This window comes from Scomber scombrus, chromosome 10, assembly GCF_963691925.1.
Source record: "Scomber scombrus chromosome 10, fScoSco1.1, whole genome shotgun sequence".
NCBI lineage: Eukaryota > Metazoa > Chordata > Actinopteri > Scombriformes > Scombridae > Scomber > Scomber scombrus.
Window position 1 is genome coordinate 10098094 of NC_084979.1, and position 18238 is coordinate 10116331.

General features: G+C 40.2%; 1 protein-coding gene across 1 annotated transcript; it reads left to right on the forward strand.

The window, feature by feature from the left end:
• The first annotated feature begins 64 nt into the window (after positions 1 to 64).
• arih2 (ariadne homolog 2 (Drosophila)) lies at positions 65 to 16871 on the forward strand. Its single transcript, XM_062426543.1, has 15 exons — positions 65 to 169; positions 3888 to 4441; positions 7296 to 7363; positions 7714 to 7786; positions 8319 to 8460; positions 9440 to 9561; positions 10001 to 10110; positions 10731 to 10848; positions 11010 to 11060; positions 11406 to 11427; positions 12383 to 12534; positions 13004 to 13147; positions 13689 to 13757; positions 13911 to 14036; positions 14717 to 16871. The coding sequence occupies exons 2-15, from the start codon at positions 4172 to 4174 to the stop codon at positions 14786 to 14788; spliced, it is 1539 nt and encodes a 512-aa protein (XP_062282527.1). The 5' UTR covers positions 65 to 169; positions 3888 to 4171; the 3' UTR covers positions 14789 to 16871.
• The last annotated feature ends 1367 nt before the right edge of the window (positions 16872 to 18238 follow it).

The following is an 18238-nucleotide window of genomic DNA, read 5'->3' on the forward strand; positions in this document are numbered from 1 at the left end:
CTGAAGAGAGGCTGAGAAAAACGGACGTGACGTCAGTTATAAGTACCTCTGTGACCGTCTATCTTCCGCCTACTAACCCAGCGAGCAGGGTGTAAATCGCTGTTTGGATTTCCACACACTGAAACACTTGTGGCTGTGACTGCGGGCCGAACTGACGCCGCTCCGAGAGGTAAATACCACCAACTTTAACCAGAGGAAATTAACGCAGCTGTTGTTTGTGTTTGTCTGTGTACCCCGGAGCTCCGGAGGGCCTTGTTTACATCTCAATCCCCGGACTAGAGTGGGCGAGAGGCGGAGGCACAATGAGAGGGGACGTTTAAAGGGGGGGGGTGCTAAACATGCTAGCTCGTGTGTTGTATATTCTGTTTTTTAGAGAATAAAACTTGCAAGTCTCTTCTGAAAGTACCCAATAATGTAACTCGGCAGGGTCGCGGGTTTGGCATACCGTTACCAGCTGCCAGCAAGCTAGTCAGGAAGCTAATCCGGCTAACGGTAAATTAGCCAACCGTTTGCTGGATTTGACTTCACGGCCGTTTATAGTTACACCGACACGCCGTTATCCAGCAAAAACCAAGCTGCTTGTTATGTTGCTTAATCCCGTCGCGAACCCCTTACCTACCATCCCCCAAGACGTGCTATCATACCCGTGCTGAGTCGTGGTGATACATTAGCCTAGCAAGATGTGTGTCACCCAGTTTTCAGCCTATTTTTAGCCCGGACCGGGCGTCAGTCGCCGGGCTGGCACTGGGGCCGGCTGGCTGGCTTTCCCGGCCAACCTTGTTTTCTATCCAGGTGGATATTTGTGAAGTCACATTTGAAACACGGTGCCAGCAAACTGCTTTGATCGGTGACTTTGTAACTCACCGGCATGGTTAAATATCTTTATGTAGTGTGTACTATGTTATTGGTACCGTAGCACTTAGAGTTTCACCATGAATGAAAAGTGCGATCCTAATTAAGTTTATTATTATTATTATTATTATTGTGTAGAAATAAACGTACATCGTAGTTTGTATCTTTTAGTTACATGATTCCTTAAACTCCTTTTGGATGGTGGGGAAACATTTGGCACAGGATATCATAAGTAGCTACCCCTGAACATTAACCAAACACAATGCGATACAACTGTATGTGTGTGGAAGGGCAACCCTATTTCTGACCAGGTCTTGAAATTTGGCTGGACACTGGTGCTACAGAGCCATGCTGCAGAACACTTTCCGCAGTTCATAGGACATTCACATCATCTATGTAGGTATGGAAAAATCCTGTGTGATTTGTAAAGCTGGAGTGCAGAACTGTTGTCATTTTAAATTGAGACTTTTAAGTATTTTAGGAATAATCTTAGGAATATGAAATCAATCCCTCCAAATGATCACAGTTGTGGACTGAAGACACACAGATATGTTGACCGGTTTCAATTTATGTCATGGGTAAACTGTCTTTTGTATCAGTAATCCAGTCAAGCATCACTGCTTTATTGCTGTGTAAATGTAGTTATTTTAGTTCTTATCTCCAGCTCAGACGATCTTTCTTATCCCCTTTTGTGTACGGTGTTACTCTGTGGTTTGCCACCTAGTTAGGGGCAGGTAGGGTTTGTGTGTGTCTCCGTCATCACCCAAAGCGAAAGCATCCTCAGCTAATCCTCTAAACTGTGAGATTAAGCCTTAACCCATACTGTGTGTCCCGCACGTGTTCAACAGATCTTCAATGTAGTAGGATAGAAAAACACAGGCTATGTGAGTGAGAGCTGATGTTAAAAACTGAAATCCTGCCTTTGTGAAGCAGAAGCAGGGCTACAGACGTGACCAGACAGAGGAGTGGATCCTTAGGAAGGAAATAAAGAGGAGGATTTTAATTGTTTATATACAGTAAAAAAATAAATAAATAGTGAGTCAAATTGTGAGTAAGATTTTTGTAGCTGTGATCTAATCGAGTGTGCAGGCTAGGTTGGAGGGAGGGACCTTGGACCTAATCATGTCTAGTCAGCCATGTAGTCTGCAATGACAACTATCAGTTTGTCCACAGACCGCACTATCTAGCAAATATGTCATGCACCTTATGTTTAAGACGAGGGTAATTTTGAAAATGGGACAAAATAAATGTAGTGTAAACATTTTTTTTAAATGTAACAATTATATATGAAACTATTGCATGGTCAACTTGCAAAGACAAATGGTTCAAGTTTTTAAAGATACGTGCATGTAATCTGTGGGCAGAACAGGAAGCCTTTGTTATTCTCCACAGAGTGACGGCTGGTTTCTGAACACCACCAGCAAATTTTCCTTTGTCAGTAGACAAGTATTATTTGTGGAGAATGAAAGGAACTCCAGACTCCCAACGATTACCTGCTGTGTTAGAAATTGTACGTTTTTTATTATTTATTTATTTAGAATAAGCAAAAACATGAACACGGCTTGATACTTGATATCCTGCTTCTGTTTTACTCAATTTGAAAGAGTGGATTGACCTTAATAGAGTAATGGTTCACTACACCGTTAGAAAAATGTAACATGCAATTAAAAAGGACGGAGTGATATCAAAATGTGGATGTATGCAGGGTGGGAAGTGATTTAAAAAAAAAAAAAAAAAAAAAAAAAAAAAAAGGGAACATCTACCAGTGGCTTTAAAATTCAAATCAATAGTAAATCAATATTTTGTGTCTGAAATCTACTGGCCACTTTCATGTTTTGCCAGCATGTGGCTGGTGCTAATTTCCCACCCTGAATATGTGTTTGAGAAACTGGAACCCAAAATACTGAAGAGATTTTTGTCATCAAAGCTGGCTGGCTTTAGTTAACAAGCTCTTTTTTAAATTGACATGCCGCAGGGACAAATGAATTTAAAAATCACCAGCTACTAAACTACCTGCCAGTCAAACATATCTCCCAAAAGTGCTTAGTGGAGTCAGGCGCAGTCTAACCTATTTTAAGGAAGTCACCATAGTTCATTACTCAGAAATGTTACCCAGATAATAAAGTATATTGAGTATATCTTTCTTTCAAAGTAAAATAACTGGATCCAGATAAAAAGAACTGAAGCAAATTTAAATGTGCACAACGTAACTAATTTTTTAATAGTTACTGGCACTGTAAGAAATACTGCACATACATGGCCGCCTTCAGATATTTTGTACACTGACCTTTTGGATACAGCCGTGTGTGTGTGTGTGTGTGTGTGTGTGTGTGTGTGTGTGTGTGTGTGTGTGTGTGTGTGTGTGTGTGTGTGTGTGTGTGTGTGTGTCTGTGTCTCAGCAGTTTCCATTAACCTCCGCAGTAGTGATAATGCAGATGGTTGGGCTTCCTGTCAGTGAATGAGTTAGTAATTGGTTCTCTCCAACAAATAATAAATAAGCGTTTGGAGGAGGATTGGTTGAAAACAGCACAGATTCATTATGTTGTTAGTATCTCTGAATTGTTGCTGCTTTGTTCTGTAAATGCATCTTAATCTTGTCAGCCAAAGACTAAATTTTAAAGTAAAATATTTGTAGAAAGACTACATCGATATGTTGATATTTTCAGGACACTATAGATGTTATACAGCCATGGCACTGTGCTCGGTTTGACCTCATCATTAGTGTTTCCTGATTATTTATTATTGTGAATGCAGCTAAATGTGCTGCAGCTGTCTTGTGAATGTACTGTACTGCAGTCAAGTATATAAACTGATTTGAAAAGTGTAAAAATTTACAGAAATGTGGGCCAAATATAGAAAACATTTTTTCATCAACTCCAGTTAGTCATACAGTCTAATCTAACAGGAGACCCACTGTTATTTGACCTACTAAGATTAAAATAATTATTTTAAAGTTACATGTAATTCTTTATCACTTCTTTTATTCAACTCTCACTCTTTTGCATCTTTTTGTCTGTCCCCTCTCTCATCCCCAGTCTTTGTTCTCTTCAAATCACTCTGTAACCAATTTCCAAATGAGTGACGGTGAGTGTGACTTCTTCTGCTTCTTCCGCTGCTGCTGAGCGCGCTCTTTACGGGCCTCAGGCCGACAGGAAAAGCCAGGGTGCCTTTTGAACAGCGACACGACCAGGCGGGACGGTCAGTGGCAAGGGCAGGTGGAAGTGGAGCTTCGTACGAGCCATTTCAGCCGATCGGACCGCTGGGATCCGACAGGTAGGCGGGCCGTCTACCTGTGCGGGTGGTTGATTCAATCGACTGGATGTCTGTGGACATGAACAGCCAGGCGTCGGACAGCAACGAGGAAGACTTCGGGGTAAACTCTGAAGAAGAGGAGGATGAGGACGACGACGGAGGAGAAGAGGACGACCAGGGCGACATCGCAGGGTACTATGAGGGCGTGGCCAGCGATGTGGAGCAACAGGGCGCCGACTCCTTCGATCCGGAGGAGTACCAGTTCACCTGTCTGACCTACAAAGAGAGTCAGAGGGTGCTGATAGAGGAGGTGAACACTGTGGCTGCTGCACTGAAGGTGAGTGTGTCTGTATCAGGACTGTGTGAAATATAATATTTTTATATAAATGTTTCCAAAAGCAGGATCAGATAAAAAACAAACACCTTATTAGTAAAACAATTCAAAGCAAAAATAATGTTAACCCTTCTTTTTGCTGTATGTTGCTTTATTTAGGACAAAATAGGAGCTACCACCACACTGATGCAGTTTTGACTGAAAAAAGTCACACCTGTTCTCAGCAGGTTAAACCTATGTTATCTTGCCTCCCACTCTCCATGATTAATGACACTGCATTTAAGCTGAATGTGCGCTTTAGTTCTTCTCACCGACATATTTTTGCCATCCTCTGTCATCAGAGGATGGCATGAGTGTAAGATAGTGATTTGATTGCAGCTCATTAATGCTAATAAAGCCGTAATTCCTCCCACTGAGACAGGCAATCAAATCATTCTTTCATGCTCACAAAGTAATCTCACAAATTAAATGTAAATGCTGATCGATGACCTCAGTCTACCTTTCAGGACAAGTGACGACAGGTAAACATAGAGGCAACAGAAAGTAAGATTTCTGTTATGTTGCACCACAGTGTGTTTGAGGGTGAATGCCGCTGTCTTACGAAAGCTCACTTTTTTTCTATTCACAATGGATTGGCAACTTTTAGACTTGTTAATGTATTTTGCAGTTTTGTGGCTGCAGAAAATGCAAACGTAGCATGAATGTAAGGCCATGAAAAGAGTTGAAGATGCCTACCTATTTATACATTGTGTTCAGATTTGTACCTATATATTATTGTTGAGTTTATAGTTTTATAATTATCAGCCTGAAACACCTGAGGACAAAGTTAAAGCTCACTAATGGTAATCTCAGTTTAAGAATATATGTTTTTTTTTAAGTGGATTCACTGATATTTATGCATCCTTATGTAATCAACAATAACAGTAATCATAAGGTTATATCATCTTGAATTTCGACTTTCATGCTTACACCGAGTTTTTATGCCTCTGTGCTAGCCACATGCATTATGTTTTCAAGTCAGTCTGTCTCATTCTCCTGAACGCAATATCTCTGGGACACCTTGAGAGAATCCCTTCAAATTTGGTCGTCCACTCGGGGTCAAGGATGTACTGTTTACATTTTGGTGGTCGCAGGTCAAAGGTCACATTCTCACGAACACTTTGTCCCAGGAACACCTGAAGGGAATCTCATTACATTTGGCACAAATATCCACTTGGAGTCAAGGATGAACTGATAAGAATTTGGTGGTCAAAGGTCATACAAATGTCTAATAGGATAAAATGATGTTATGACATTTTAAAATCCAAAATGTCAAAGGTCAGCTTCACTGTGTCACCATCATGTTGTGCAAGAACACGTTTCTGGCCATTATTCAACGCCAAAACTCAGCAACAGAAGGGAATCATATTTCACATTTGGTCAGATACTGAATTGGTGATGCTGATCTTGGGTCCTGTACACCTGTATGGTTCAGAATTAATTTTAAGCTTCTCCTAGTTGTTTATAAAGCCCCAAATGTCCTGGCCCCCTCCTATATCACAGACTTTCTACCCCCTTATTCTACGTCCAGGTCTCTCAGGTAGGCTGACCTGGGGCTCCTGGCGGTCCCTCGATCTAAACTTAAGTTTGGGGTGATAGCGCTTATTTGGGTTCCAGCCCCTAGACTTCCCTCCCTATCAGATCTGCCCCCTCCATCCAATCAATGTCCAGGCTCAAAGCTTAGTTTTATTAACTCACCTTTTGCTGCTGCTGCTGTAACACTTTACTTCACACTGGCAGCTGCACATAATCACACTTCTGGCTCTCTGTGTGCAGAAGTGAGCAGCTCCCAGAGAAGCAGTCGCGTGTTTGTTGATGGAAGTAGGTGAACGAAGGGAGCGCTTATCAGTCATTTTACTGCATTTGAATCATTTACCTCCAGGCTTTTCTAACAATACAAGCTCTGGCTTGTGGTGCTAATGTAATCCTAAATACTCTGAGCTAACTTCCGGCTTCATCTAATATTCACTGCACAGTTACAGTGGAGAGAATACATCAAGTCATCAGCAGGAACTCTGTTTTTCTACTTTGATAAATTGAAGCAGAGAACCAGAGGGGCGTTAATGGAGTCGGTTCAGTCTTTAAACCAGTATTTTGTATGTATAGAATATAAAGCTATTAATTTTTATTTTTTTTATTCAGGCAAAATGATGTCCAAGATTCAAATGGCTTATTTTGTCTCTTCAATGATCAATAAAACAAAATGTGTTATGCAGTAAAACAGAGAAGAGGAGACTAATCTTCACATTTGAGAAGTTGCATTAAGCAAATGTTTAATGTTTTTACTCAGTTCTAAAATTGTCATTGATACATTTTCTCCATTATTAATCAAATAATTGTTTTAAGCAGTCCATATTTTCTTTGATTATTTTACATTTTTAAAATGTATTTAGATTTTTTAGGTTACTTGGTATGCGGCCAAAATATATGTACTTAGGAAACTCTGTTATCAGTGGTTGCAGTGGGCTCAGGTTTCCTGCTCATCAGTAGTACTGTCAGCTTTTCATCCATTAAAGTCAAAACAAGCCCAACTGTGGATATGAGAGCTGTGCATCATTACAGACGAGTTGACTGTCAAGACGGACGTCACTCACTTCACTCATGTAACATTTCAGTGGTCTCTCTCTCTCTCTCTCTCTCTCTCTCTCTCTCTCTCTCTCTCTCTCTCTCTCTCTCTCTCTCTCTCTCTCTCTCTCTCTCTCTCTCTCTCTCTCTCTCTCTCTCTCTCTCTCTCTCTCTCCCCCTCTCTCCCTCTCTCTCCCTCTCTCCCTCTCTCTCTCTCTCTCTTGCTCTGTCTCTTTCGCTCTCTCTCTCTCAGGTTTTACCAGCAGTAGCAAAATTGATCCTGGTGCATCTTCACTGGCAGGTTACACAAATACTGGACAGGTATGTCTCTTCTGCTCCTCCCTTACTCCCGCCTTTTTCATTGTCCAGTCCTACAACCCATCTTTTTCATCACTCAGCTACCCTTCCTTCCTGTTTTGCATTTTTATTCATGCCTTTCTCAAGTGTGTCTATCACCTTTTTAGCCGTTTTCTTGTACTTCCTCTTTCTCTCTATCTTCTATGTTATCTTCCTCCACCACTTGTGTTTCTCCTATTCTTATTTGTTTATTTCACATTACCTTTCATTCTTCTCTACTGCAATTTAAAATGTGTACACACACACACACACACACACACACACACACACACACACACACACACAACCCTTGACTCTGTCCATGTTTCCCACAGATATAAGTCCAACTCATCTCTGCTGTTGTCAGATGCGCTGGTTCAGCCCAGCAGCACATGCAGATCAGTCACTGTGAGTACAAACAGGAACAAACGATGTTTCACATGATTTGCTTACATGTTTTTATATCACTCACATGTTTGAAACTTATTTCAAAACTGCTTATGGGTTGCTAACCTAGCCCTTTTTCCCATTCATTTGTCCTTTGTGTGGACACTATGAGTAAAACCTTGCAGACCATACACATGCGTTTGTAAACATTATGTAAAAGCCATAATAAAGCCTTAATGTCCTTTGAGACAGTGTTTATTGCAGGTATAATGAGTAGTTTGAGCCTGATCAGTCATTGCCTAATCAGTCATTGCGTGTAGCCACTGATTCACTGCTGTATTCACAGAAAAGTAATTTTAAGGACACACAGTCATCTGGTTGCTATAATGCAGTTGAGTTTTATGTAACATGTCTCTAATCCTCCTAAATATTAGCGCTACAGATGTTATTTATCTTTGTTTTTACTTTATTTTGAGTGTGTTTGTGTATTGAGCTCCCCTCCAGGTTCTCCAGTACAGTGTGTGCTGATTATTCATGTGTTTGTGTGTTTCAGGCCCCTCAGTCCCTCCAGTGTGGTGTGTGTCTACAGGTCGTAAGGAGGGATTCCCTGCTGGCACTTCCCTGCCAGCACTCCTTCTGCAAAGGATGCTGGGAGCAGCACTGCACTGTACTGGTCAAAGATGGCCTGGGAGTGGGTAGGTAGAGAATGTGTGTGTGTGTGTTTGCATGTGTCTGTGTAGTGATCCATGTCTCTTCATGTATCGTTACATCTGTCCTTCGTGTGGGTGTGTGTGTGTTTATTCGCTCAAGGTTTTTATCACTGTTTCAGCCTCTGATCTTTTTCAAAAAGTTTATTTTAGCCTCGGCTTTCCTCCCAGACGTGCAGTGTTTGCAGACTGGTGTTTAATTTAACACGACAGTCACTTAATTATATTGTTTTTAACGTCAGCAAAGCCTGCACATCCTGGTGGGTTTTTTTATGCACATGTTCATATCTGTTTACGTGTTTGTGTGCGTGGGCGTGTGTAAAATCCAAGAGTGACATTTGACTTTGAAGATAAGGAAGGTGTAATCTGAGGTTTTGGTGGCTCCCATATGGTGTAAAATTTAGCAGGCAGACGAGCTCCTACAGCAGCCTTATGATTATTAGACTGTGAGACTGTGTGTGCGAGTTAGCAGGAGAGCAGATGGATGTGTGGGTGTGTTCACAGATCAGTAATACGTTTTTGTGCAGTATGCTGTATGCTGTATGTGTGTGGTAAAGTGCATACAGCTTACCAGACTTCTTGTCCGTTAGTTGTGAGTGTGTGGGAGCACAAGCACTTTATTGTGTGTGTGTGTGGTACGCAGCAAGTTGTGGCGTGTCCCTGTGCTACTTTCAGCGTCTCTGATAAAGTCAGAGCCCTTCTAAGCCTGATAAGTGTTTCTCTATCAGCTGGTTGAAGGACACTTTTATAATGAAAGATGACCCCCAATAAGGTTTCTGGGTCACTGTAACACTAGAAACCAGTCCACTAAAACCAAACACAGCCACAGTGGAATGTTTTCAGTCACACGCAAACTTTTAAATGACGAAATGCAAACGGTAATCATTTCAGCCTCTTGTAGAGTAGTATGTGTATCCTCTATGTACATATGTATGTGTATAAAAACATTGTGTATGTGTGTTTCCAGGTATCTCGTGTATGGCTCAGGACTGTTCCCTGCAAATGCCAGAAGATTTTGTCCTGCCACTGCTGCCAGGAGAGGAGCTGAAGGACAAATACAGACGCTACCTCTTCAGAGACTATGTCGAGGTGTGTGTCTGTCTGTCTGTGTGTGTGGGTGTGTATGTATGTGTGTGCTGAATCTGCATGTATAGCGAAATGCGACGTCAGAGGTATGTGGAGAGGGAGTGAGAAGGGGAGAAAAACTCAGTAAGTCTTTGTTTTTGACAAGTGAACCTTTGATACTCCTTCACACGGAATTAAATTTGAATCATCACTCTCTTCACTGTCTGTTTTGACAGCTGGGTTTTCATCTAAATGCATTAATGCAAATGATTACATTATATAGGTTTTCATCAGAACAGTTTTCCTGTAGAAAGCCAGTCTACCAAGCTGCTTTTTATGTCTATTTTTTTTTTATCTTTAAAAAAAACCTTGACCTAACAGTTAAATTGTCCATCCAACAAAATCATAACAAATTATCTTCTGACAGTCTTAATGTATCTTCGTCTCTCTTTCCAACCTGCAGAGTCACTTCCAATTGCAGTTGTGTCCGGGTGCAGACTGTCCCATCGTCATCAAGGTGCAGGAGCCGCGGGCTCGCAGGGTGCAGTGTAGCCGCTGCAGTGAAGTCTTCTGGTAGGACACACACACACACACACACACACACACACACACACACACACACACACACACACACACACACACACACACACACAGACAGCATGCAAATATACAGGAGCTACACTGATATATGCATAGATATTTGGTCTAAATGGTTTCATCTTTAACTTGTACTATTTATGTCACAAAAATACAGGAGTAATAATTTTATTTTTGCTAGACATTTTAACACGATGTAAGTTTTGTCACGGTCAGTCTGGTATGGTGAGGTACTGTGGCCTGTCTGCAGGCTGTGAAATATGGTTGTATTTGAATATGGCACTGAATCAAGAATTGATTATGTGTAATTGCTATCCTGAAGCAGTTATTTTTCATTGTACTTCCCTTATTTAAAGACTTTGTGGTAACATCTGTATGCCCCATGACATTGTATACAGTTATAAGTTACTTTAAGAAAGTGGAAGTAAGTGGAGTAAGATTTTTAAATAAGGAACCTGTTTTTTCTGTTTTTTGTCATACTGCAAGCCCTGCAAATTTCCCAACAACATTTTTTTTATGTGAATAATTACGTTGTGTCCTTTTAAACAGTACAAATGTGAGTCTTTTTTTGTGAATCTTCTTTTCTTCTCCATCAGTTTTAAATGCCGTCAGATGTACCATGCACCCACAGACTGTGCAACAATCCGGAAATGGCTGACCAAATGTGCCGACGATTCAGAGACGGCTAACTACATCAGCGCACACACTAAAGATGTACGATGGATTTGCGCGCACACACACACACCAGTTTTATACACACATAGGGCAACAAACAATCTCACACATTTTGAAAACACTGTTTGAAACACTTCTCTAATTTGATGGTAACTGTGCAGCACAGATTGAAATGTGAATTGATTGTTTTTCTCCCTCAGTGTCCTAAGTGCAATATCTGCATTGAGAAGAACGGAGGATGCAATCACATGGTGAGTCAGAGCTGAAAAATCACATTTTCCCAGAAAACAGGATATGCTAAAAATATATTTTGATTCTGAGAGCTGAAGTCTGCAACTTTAATAGTTTGACACTTTAATTTTTTGACACTGAATTTCTGGAAAGATATGTTATCTGTTGTTTGCTTCTCTTAACATATTTTCTAATTAGTGTGTGTCACAGCAGATGAGTCACAGCAAGCATTTACTGGTTTTACATAAAACATTCAGTTGCGTATTTGCTCAGATTTATTCGCTTGTATTGGTTTGACGTGCTTAGTTGTTTTCAGGTTTGTGGTTCACTAATTTGACTTCCTACTATGTCTCTGTTCATTTCAGCAATGCTCCAAGTGTAAACACGGTAAGTAGTGCATCTCAGAATTTTGCACCTCCAGTATAATCCAGTGAAGCATGAAATCACTGTTCTGCAAGGCACTTTACATCCACCTAGTGGTGTGATATGTAAGAGGAAAGAATAACAGAACTTAAAACTTCAAAGTGAAAGATAACACACAATGCTGTCTTCACATGGATTCAAGCAGATTGTAGACGGCAAACTGGTCATCATTTTAGTGGATGAGAGCAGGACGGTAAAATTATGAGGCCAGCAGCGAATACCAGCAACTGTAACCACAGATGGCATTGCTGCCAAAAGTTGGAATATTTTAACATTTGCTGTCTTCTGCAACGGAACTTACAACCGGATGTTATTTACAAACAAGAAAAACTGACATATGGCAGGCAAATCTGTCACTTTATTAAGTTTTAGTACACTGGTCAGTTTATTGCTTGTTTATTTGCTTCGACATTTTGGTAGATGTTGGGGAGCCGCTGGCCCGGTCCTGCTATTCTTTCGGACTGTTAGTTTTTTCTGGGTTGTCCGTCTGCCTGAATCCATGTAAATTGTGAAGGCTTTTCCTCGTCTTTGCATCTTTGGGCTGATGGCAGCTGACAAGTCAGAAAGCAGCATACAGTTTAGTCAAATACTCAAAAAAAACAAAAAACATTTGGAATAATGTTGTAAATATGTCCCTCAAGTCACAAACGTCTTCTTAACTTATCATATTTTTTAAATCAGACCACAAATGTTAAATCCAGCTGTGTTTCATGGACTGGAAACATTTTTAAATACATTACCAACCACAGTCTATTATCAACCAGTTTAGAGGGGCTGTAGACTATTTTGTAGAGAACATAGCTGATGTTTTAGGCTGTTGTGTAAAAGTAAGCCTGTAAACAGTGTTAGTTACTGTACATGCTGCGTAATCCTGAAACAGTTGAGCGTCCATACATGTGTATGTTTTGTCCCCTTACAGACTTCTGCTGGATGTGTCTTGGTGACTGGAAGACTCATGGCAGTGAATACTATGAGTGCAGTCGATACAAAGAAAACCCTGATATAGTGAACCAGAGCCAACAGGCTCAGGCCAGAGAGGCCCTCAAGAAATACCTCTTCTACTTTGAGAGGGTGAGGGTGTTTTTTTGGATTTCCATTTCCATTTTGATTGAATAGCATCAAATAAAACCTATTAATAGCAAAATGCTCAGTAAAGCTTCCGGGATACATGTAATTGGCAAAAAACTGTATTGCTGTTTTTGGTGTGCCAAAAACCTTTTCATCCTTTACTTTTGTTTACTTTTCTACCCAAATGCTGAGACTGGAGCAGAAATCTGTTGATCCTTGGTGGGATTCCACCAAGGAAAACCCAGTTTTAGAGATACTAAAACCAAATGAACTCACAATTGTTATTTCAAATGTCTTTGATCAGAGGGAGATGAACGTTAAACAGAATTCCTCCTGATTTGAGGACATGAGAATTTGATCAGCACACAGACACGTTTCAATCCAACGTAGCACTAGATATTCAAGGAAAAATACTCTTTATTTGTTCCATCTTTCATTATTTGTTTTATCTTTTCTCCTTTTCCTCCACCAGTGGGAGAATCATAACAAGTCTCTGCAGTTGGAGGCTCAGACGTACCAGAGGATCCAGGAGAAGATCCAGGAGAGAGTGATGAACAACCTGGGAACCTGGATCGACTGGCAGTACCTTCACAATGCTGCAAAGCTACTGGCTAAGGTACTCAACAGACTGAACTGTGTCTGCATGTGTGTTGTTGATGCACAGTTAGTGATGCGAGGAGGAGATTCACATAAGATGGACACATAGGTTAACAGTTTGTTTGACAAGTTTGTTTAAATTCAATTTAAAACTTAAGATAATTCCTGCCTGCGGAGAAAGAAAGAACAGTGGGCCTGATGGCTAACTTTTAGCTGCTAACAGAGTGAACAGGTCTGAGTGGATCAATGTAGACACGTAACACACATTTGAGGAATTCTCATTACTACAATAAAATCAGCTTTATCACACCTCTTTTCTTGTGAAATGTTATGGGAAAAAGACAGATCACCTGATTCACTTTCTCTCTTCCTGATTGGATGATTATAAAACATTGCAGTGAAGATCTGTCTGTGTCAATTTACACACTAACTTAATTAAAGGTTTAATATGATTATTCAATCTCTAATAAATCTACACACACTTTCTAAATTTGAGTGAACATTTTTCAAATATTTCCACACTAAATACAACATTGTGTGTGTTGTGTTTTTGTTTCCAGTGTCGCTACACACTGCAGTATACATACCCCTACGCCTATTACATGGAGTCCGGCCCACGCAAGAAACTGGTGAGAAACACACACTGCCTGTTCTCTATTACAGGACACGTAGTTTAATCCTTACCTCTCCTACAGCCTGTTTTGAGTCCTATAATAATTGTCTTTAATTATACTTTTGTTTTGAAACAGACTCATTTTATGTTTGTCTGTCCTTGTCTGCAGTTTGAGTACCAGCAGGCCCAGCTGGAGGCAGAGATAGAAAACCTGTCGTGGAAGGTGGAGCGTGCGGACACCTATGAAAGAGGAGTGGTGGGAGCCGAGGGGGAGCTCAGTGCCAGTGACAGAGGGGTGAGAGAGGATAATAAATGATAGGAGTGTAAGAGGAGACGAGCTGTAAAATTACAATAGCTCTGACAGATGACTAAAGGAATACAAGTTTTGCCCTGTTGATTAAAGTGTGTACCAAGTGAGCATTAGTCTGTTGTAGCATTTTTTGTATAGATTGTACCCAGAGAATAGAAACTTCAGGCGGGGGTAAAAAGCTAAATGTCATCTTTAATATGTGCGCCTAAATGTGTCAGTTTTTGTTTGGAAGACTGATAAAAATGTACATTAAAATTTAAAGAAACTTCTATTCTAAACAACCACAGGTAACTTTTATCAGTTTAAGTGAGGGGAATTGGCATTTGGCTATGGAAAAAAGTGCCTCCTAAATAGTAAAATAGTATCACACAACTCTTAAAATAGAATCAAAAGAAAAACTCTTTCTAGATTAGTTATATTTCATTTAAAAAGTATAAGTTTCAAAGCATTGTGGATGGTAAAGTCTCTAAAGCATAGTTTACCTGTGTTTTGCTCACATATGATTTAACTTTTCCATGTGCTGCAACTCTTTGTATCAAGTTGTAATAGAACAGCCAATCAAGACCACGTCCTATAAAAGTTATTTTATTTAGGAATGTAGATATGAGAAAAGTTTGGGTCTTAAAGCATCACTGATTTTTTTTTTGTCTTTGATGTTTTGACAGGATCTGGAGAATCAGATGCACATTGCTGAGCAAAGGCGACGCACGCTGCTGAAGGATTTCCACGACACCTGAAGCTCCAATCGCGACTGCAAAGCACCAGCATCTCCTTTCTTCCTTGTCTCCCACTTTTGCTTCCTTCCATGACCATCCCTCGGTGCAGTCACCCTGACCTCTCCTTACGCTTCTCTACACTCGCTCATCAGCTTCTTTCTTTCTGTCTCTCCCTCATCTCACTCCTATAATGCTGCAGGGTCACAGAATGGCACGATTGTATCTCCCCTCCCTCATCCTCATTTACATGTTTTGGCTTCAGAGCATCACATTCACCATGGTTACACTTGTCGCAGCGTTTCAGATCTGATCGTGAAGGTCAATTTTTTTGATGTCTCATTTGTCTGAAAATAGTGGGTATGCCCATTACTCACATGAGGAGCAGAAGGCAACCTGTAGCCTGTTAAATGTCAGAGCTGTTACGGGGACCAGGAATAGTTTTCTTTTAAAGGACCAGTGTGCAGGATTTAGTGGCATCTAGTGGTGAGGTTGCAGATTGCAACCAACTCAACCCTCTCCTCCCCTCCACGTCAAGTGTGTAGGGAATCTATGGTGGCTGTGAAACAGGCGAAAAATTATGAAATGCCCTCTATACAGGGTTGGTTTGTCCATTGAGGGCTACTGTAGAAACATGGTGGGCTCCGTGGAAAAGGACTCCCTCCCTATGTAGATAGAAAGGGCTAATTCTAAGGTAACAAAAACACAACCATTTTCCGATGACTATATACTAATTAAAACATACTTATGAATATTATATTCCATTTCTCACAAGTCAGTCCCGCTAGATGCCACTAAATTCTGCACACTGCACCTTAAAGGAGATGGTGCTGATGATGAGTTTGGTGGTTTTATGAGACCATACCACCTAGCAGCCACTTGCTGGCAGTATTAGCTGTATCACTTCCTGAATTGGCCTGAACACACACAAAGTTGAAATTCATAATTTTCTACACCTTAATTTTCAGTTCTTTCCTCGGCTGCAGTAGGTTGATGTAAACCAATGAATAAAACGTTTCACTACGACAAATATGATGGGAGTAATTCTTGAAAGTTGTACGGAAACAGATGTTTGTTTACATCAGCTATTGCAAAACCTATAAGTGTGCCGGCTAGTAGGGTGTGATACATCTGGGTGAAACATGTCATTGCCACTGTTCTGGCTCTGTTTTTAACAAACTGTATCAACCAGGACATGTGCAATGAACAATTAAATGGCAGAGTATGAAGACTTTTATTGTAAAAGTGCTTTTTTTTTTCCTGATATTCTGCCTGGTATATGAATATGGTGTGTTTACTGTGAAAAAATGGTGGCCCCACATACTCCCTAAATTACTTGAAAAACAAACGAAATATAGTATTTTCCTATGTATGATGCATGTTCATTTACAGAAGAACCTAAAGAATAAGATGAGTGTGTGTATAAATGACTGATTTTGTTGCCAGTGTTTCACAGTACACACACCTTCCCCTCCTGTGTTTGTGTTGGTGCCAAACCTGCTCCGACCAGAACTGCCAGCAAACCGTTGCGAGTGATCGTGATCAAAGTAAAACTGCTGAATTATTCAGTTCCATTCTTGTGTCTTTTTATTCTCATTATACTGGTATTGTTGCTTGATTGTGTTCAGCTAATGTAAATCCAAACCGGTGTGCGCCTGACCTCTGTCACGACAGGGTGAGCAAAACCTGTTTACCCCCACGGATCAGATGATAGTTGTTTTTGAAGCAGCAAGTGTAATCTCATCCACTCACTCATGCACACTACAACACCACCCACTGACATAGCATGCGTACACACACACATTCACACACTCATGCTCAAACACTCCGCAGCAGAAGATAAACATTAACTGTTAATTTGTCCCCCCCATCTCGTGCTCTTCTGTCTTACTTTACATTCATCCCCTCACTTTATTTCTCTCGTTTTGTTTTTTTTCTTTTCCCCCGCTCACATTGTTCACGTTTCTTCTGGAAAATGGCTGTTGATAGATAGATCGTTTAAAAAAAAAAAAAAGAAAAGAAAAAAACTACCAAAAAAAATTGCTGTAATTTTCAACGGTTGTACATTAATACAGAAATAGAGTTACTGAGAGTTTTTCAAACCGGACCCTGTCTCTTGTGTATTCATTACACATATACACACAGACACACACACACACATACACAACAGGGACAACCTTTATAACCGAATTGAACTTGTATAATATTTGGGAAAGTGCTTGTTTCAAATAAAAAGTAATAGAGTTAAAACATTTCATAGGGTATTTGTCTCAGGTTTTTCCCATTTTAGCTGAGTTAATGTGATGAATTAAAGATCCTGTAAGGAAATGTCTCTTTCTTTCCCCTTTAAAAGAAGTTTCATATGACATCACTTTGAAAAACAAAACCATCTGGACACATTTTTTTGCGAAATGCTAACTTTCAATTTTGTAGATTAAAAAAAATGCAGCTGAGATGTGAAAGAATACAGTACCAGTCAAAACATTTCATATATCATCAACAAGCTTGTTTTTGTAAACAGAAGCAGAACTATTGCTCATAGAAAGCTGCATTTGGCTGCTTTAATGCTGTAAGAGGATCAGGGTGTTGTAAGAGAAATGACAGAGATACAGTCTACATTCAAGCAATTTGGGGCAATAAATATACAATAAAGGTGTTATTTTAGTGATGTAAGGTGCAATTATACAGTCTGCATTTATTTTATGATAAAGATAATTGTATTTAAACTCAAATTAATTTTCTAGTCCATACTGTTATTATATAGTTATAGAAATAATTTCCTGTGATTGTTAAGATAGAGTTCCATGTTATTGCCTGACCCTTTAATATGTGCTCAATATACCATTCATTTATAGGGATTGCAGATCTACATCTGAATCTTTCACATCTGTGCTACCACTGTAAATGACAGAATGATACACACTGCAGGCGTTTTCACCATGCACCTGTCATGCAGTAGTTACTGCGGGCTTTTCCAACAACAGTATAAAATGCTGGAATAGCTCCCTACAAAAGAACGGCACATTGAGTGAATGTAAAGAGAAGTGAAGGGATTTTGCCTGGGTTATGGGGGATTTAGAAGGATTTGAGTGCTTCTCAACAGTCACTGCAGTATTGACATGTGCAGCAGAAAGCCAGGCCACCTCTGACATTATCAGATTGGCACGTTTTACACAGGGCTGCAAGTGCCTGCAGCCTAATATAGTTAGTGTAGACTTGTGCCAAGACAAAATTAACTGCTCCACTGCTCTGCCATGGCCTTCTGTTTGTGACCCAGTTTCACCATCTCACGGTAACATGGAGCATGATGAGGACTGCACACTCAGTGTTTATTCCTATATTAAGAAAGATGTATGGGGGATGTTTTGCAAGTGGCCTTTGTAAAATAGGATGAGCTCAGGGCACATTTTTCTTGTCTGTCTTCTGTGAATCCATCAACCTATATCAAAATTTCAGATTTTTTTGCGTTGCAGT

Excerpts from the sequence above, each read along its gene's own strand:
- arih2 (XM_062426543.1), top strand. The coding sequence starts at position 4,172 with ATGTCTGTGGACATGAACAGCCAGGCGTCGGACAGCAACGAGGAAGAC. Across the intron at positions 4,442-7,295 it reads CTGTGGCTGCTGCACTGAAG|GTTTTACCAGCAGTAGCAAA; the intron begins GTGAGTGTGTCT and ends TCTCTCTCTCAG. Across the intron at positions 7,787-8,318 it reads GCACATGCAGATCAGTCACT|GCCCCTCAGTCCCTCCAGTG; the intron begins GTGAGTACAAAC and ends TGTGTGTTTCAG.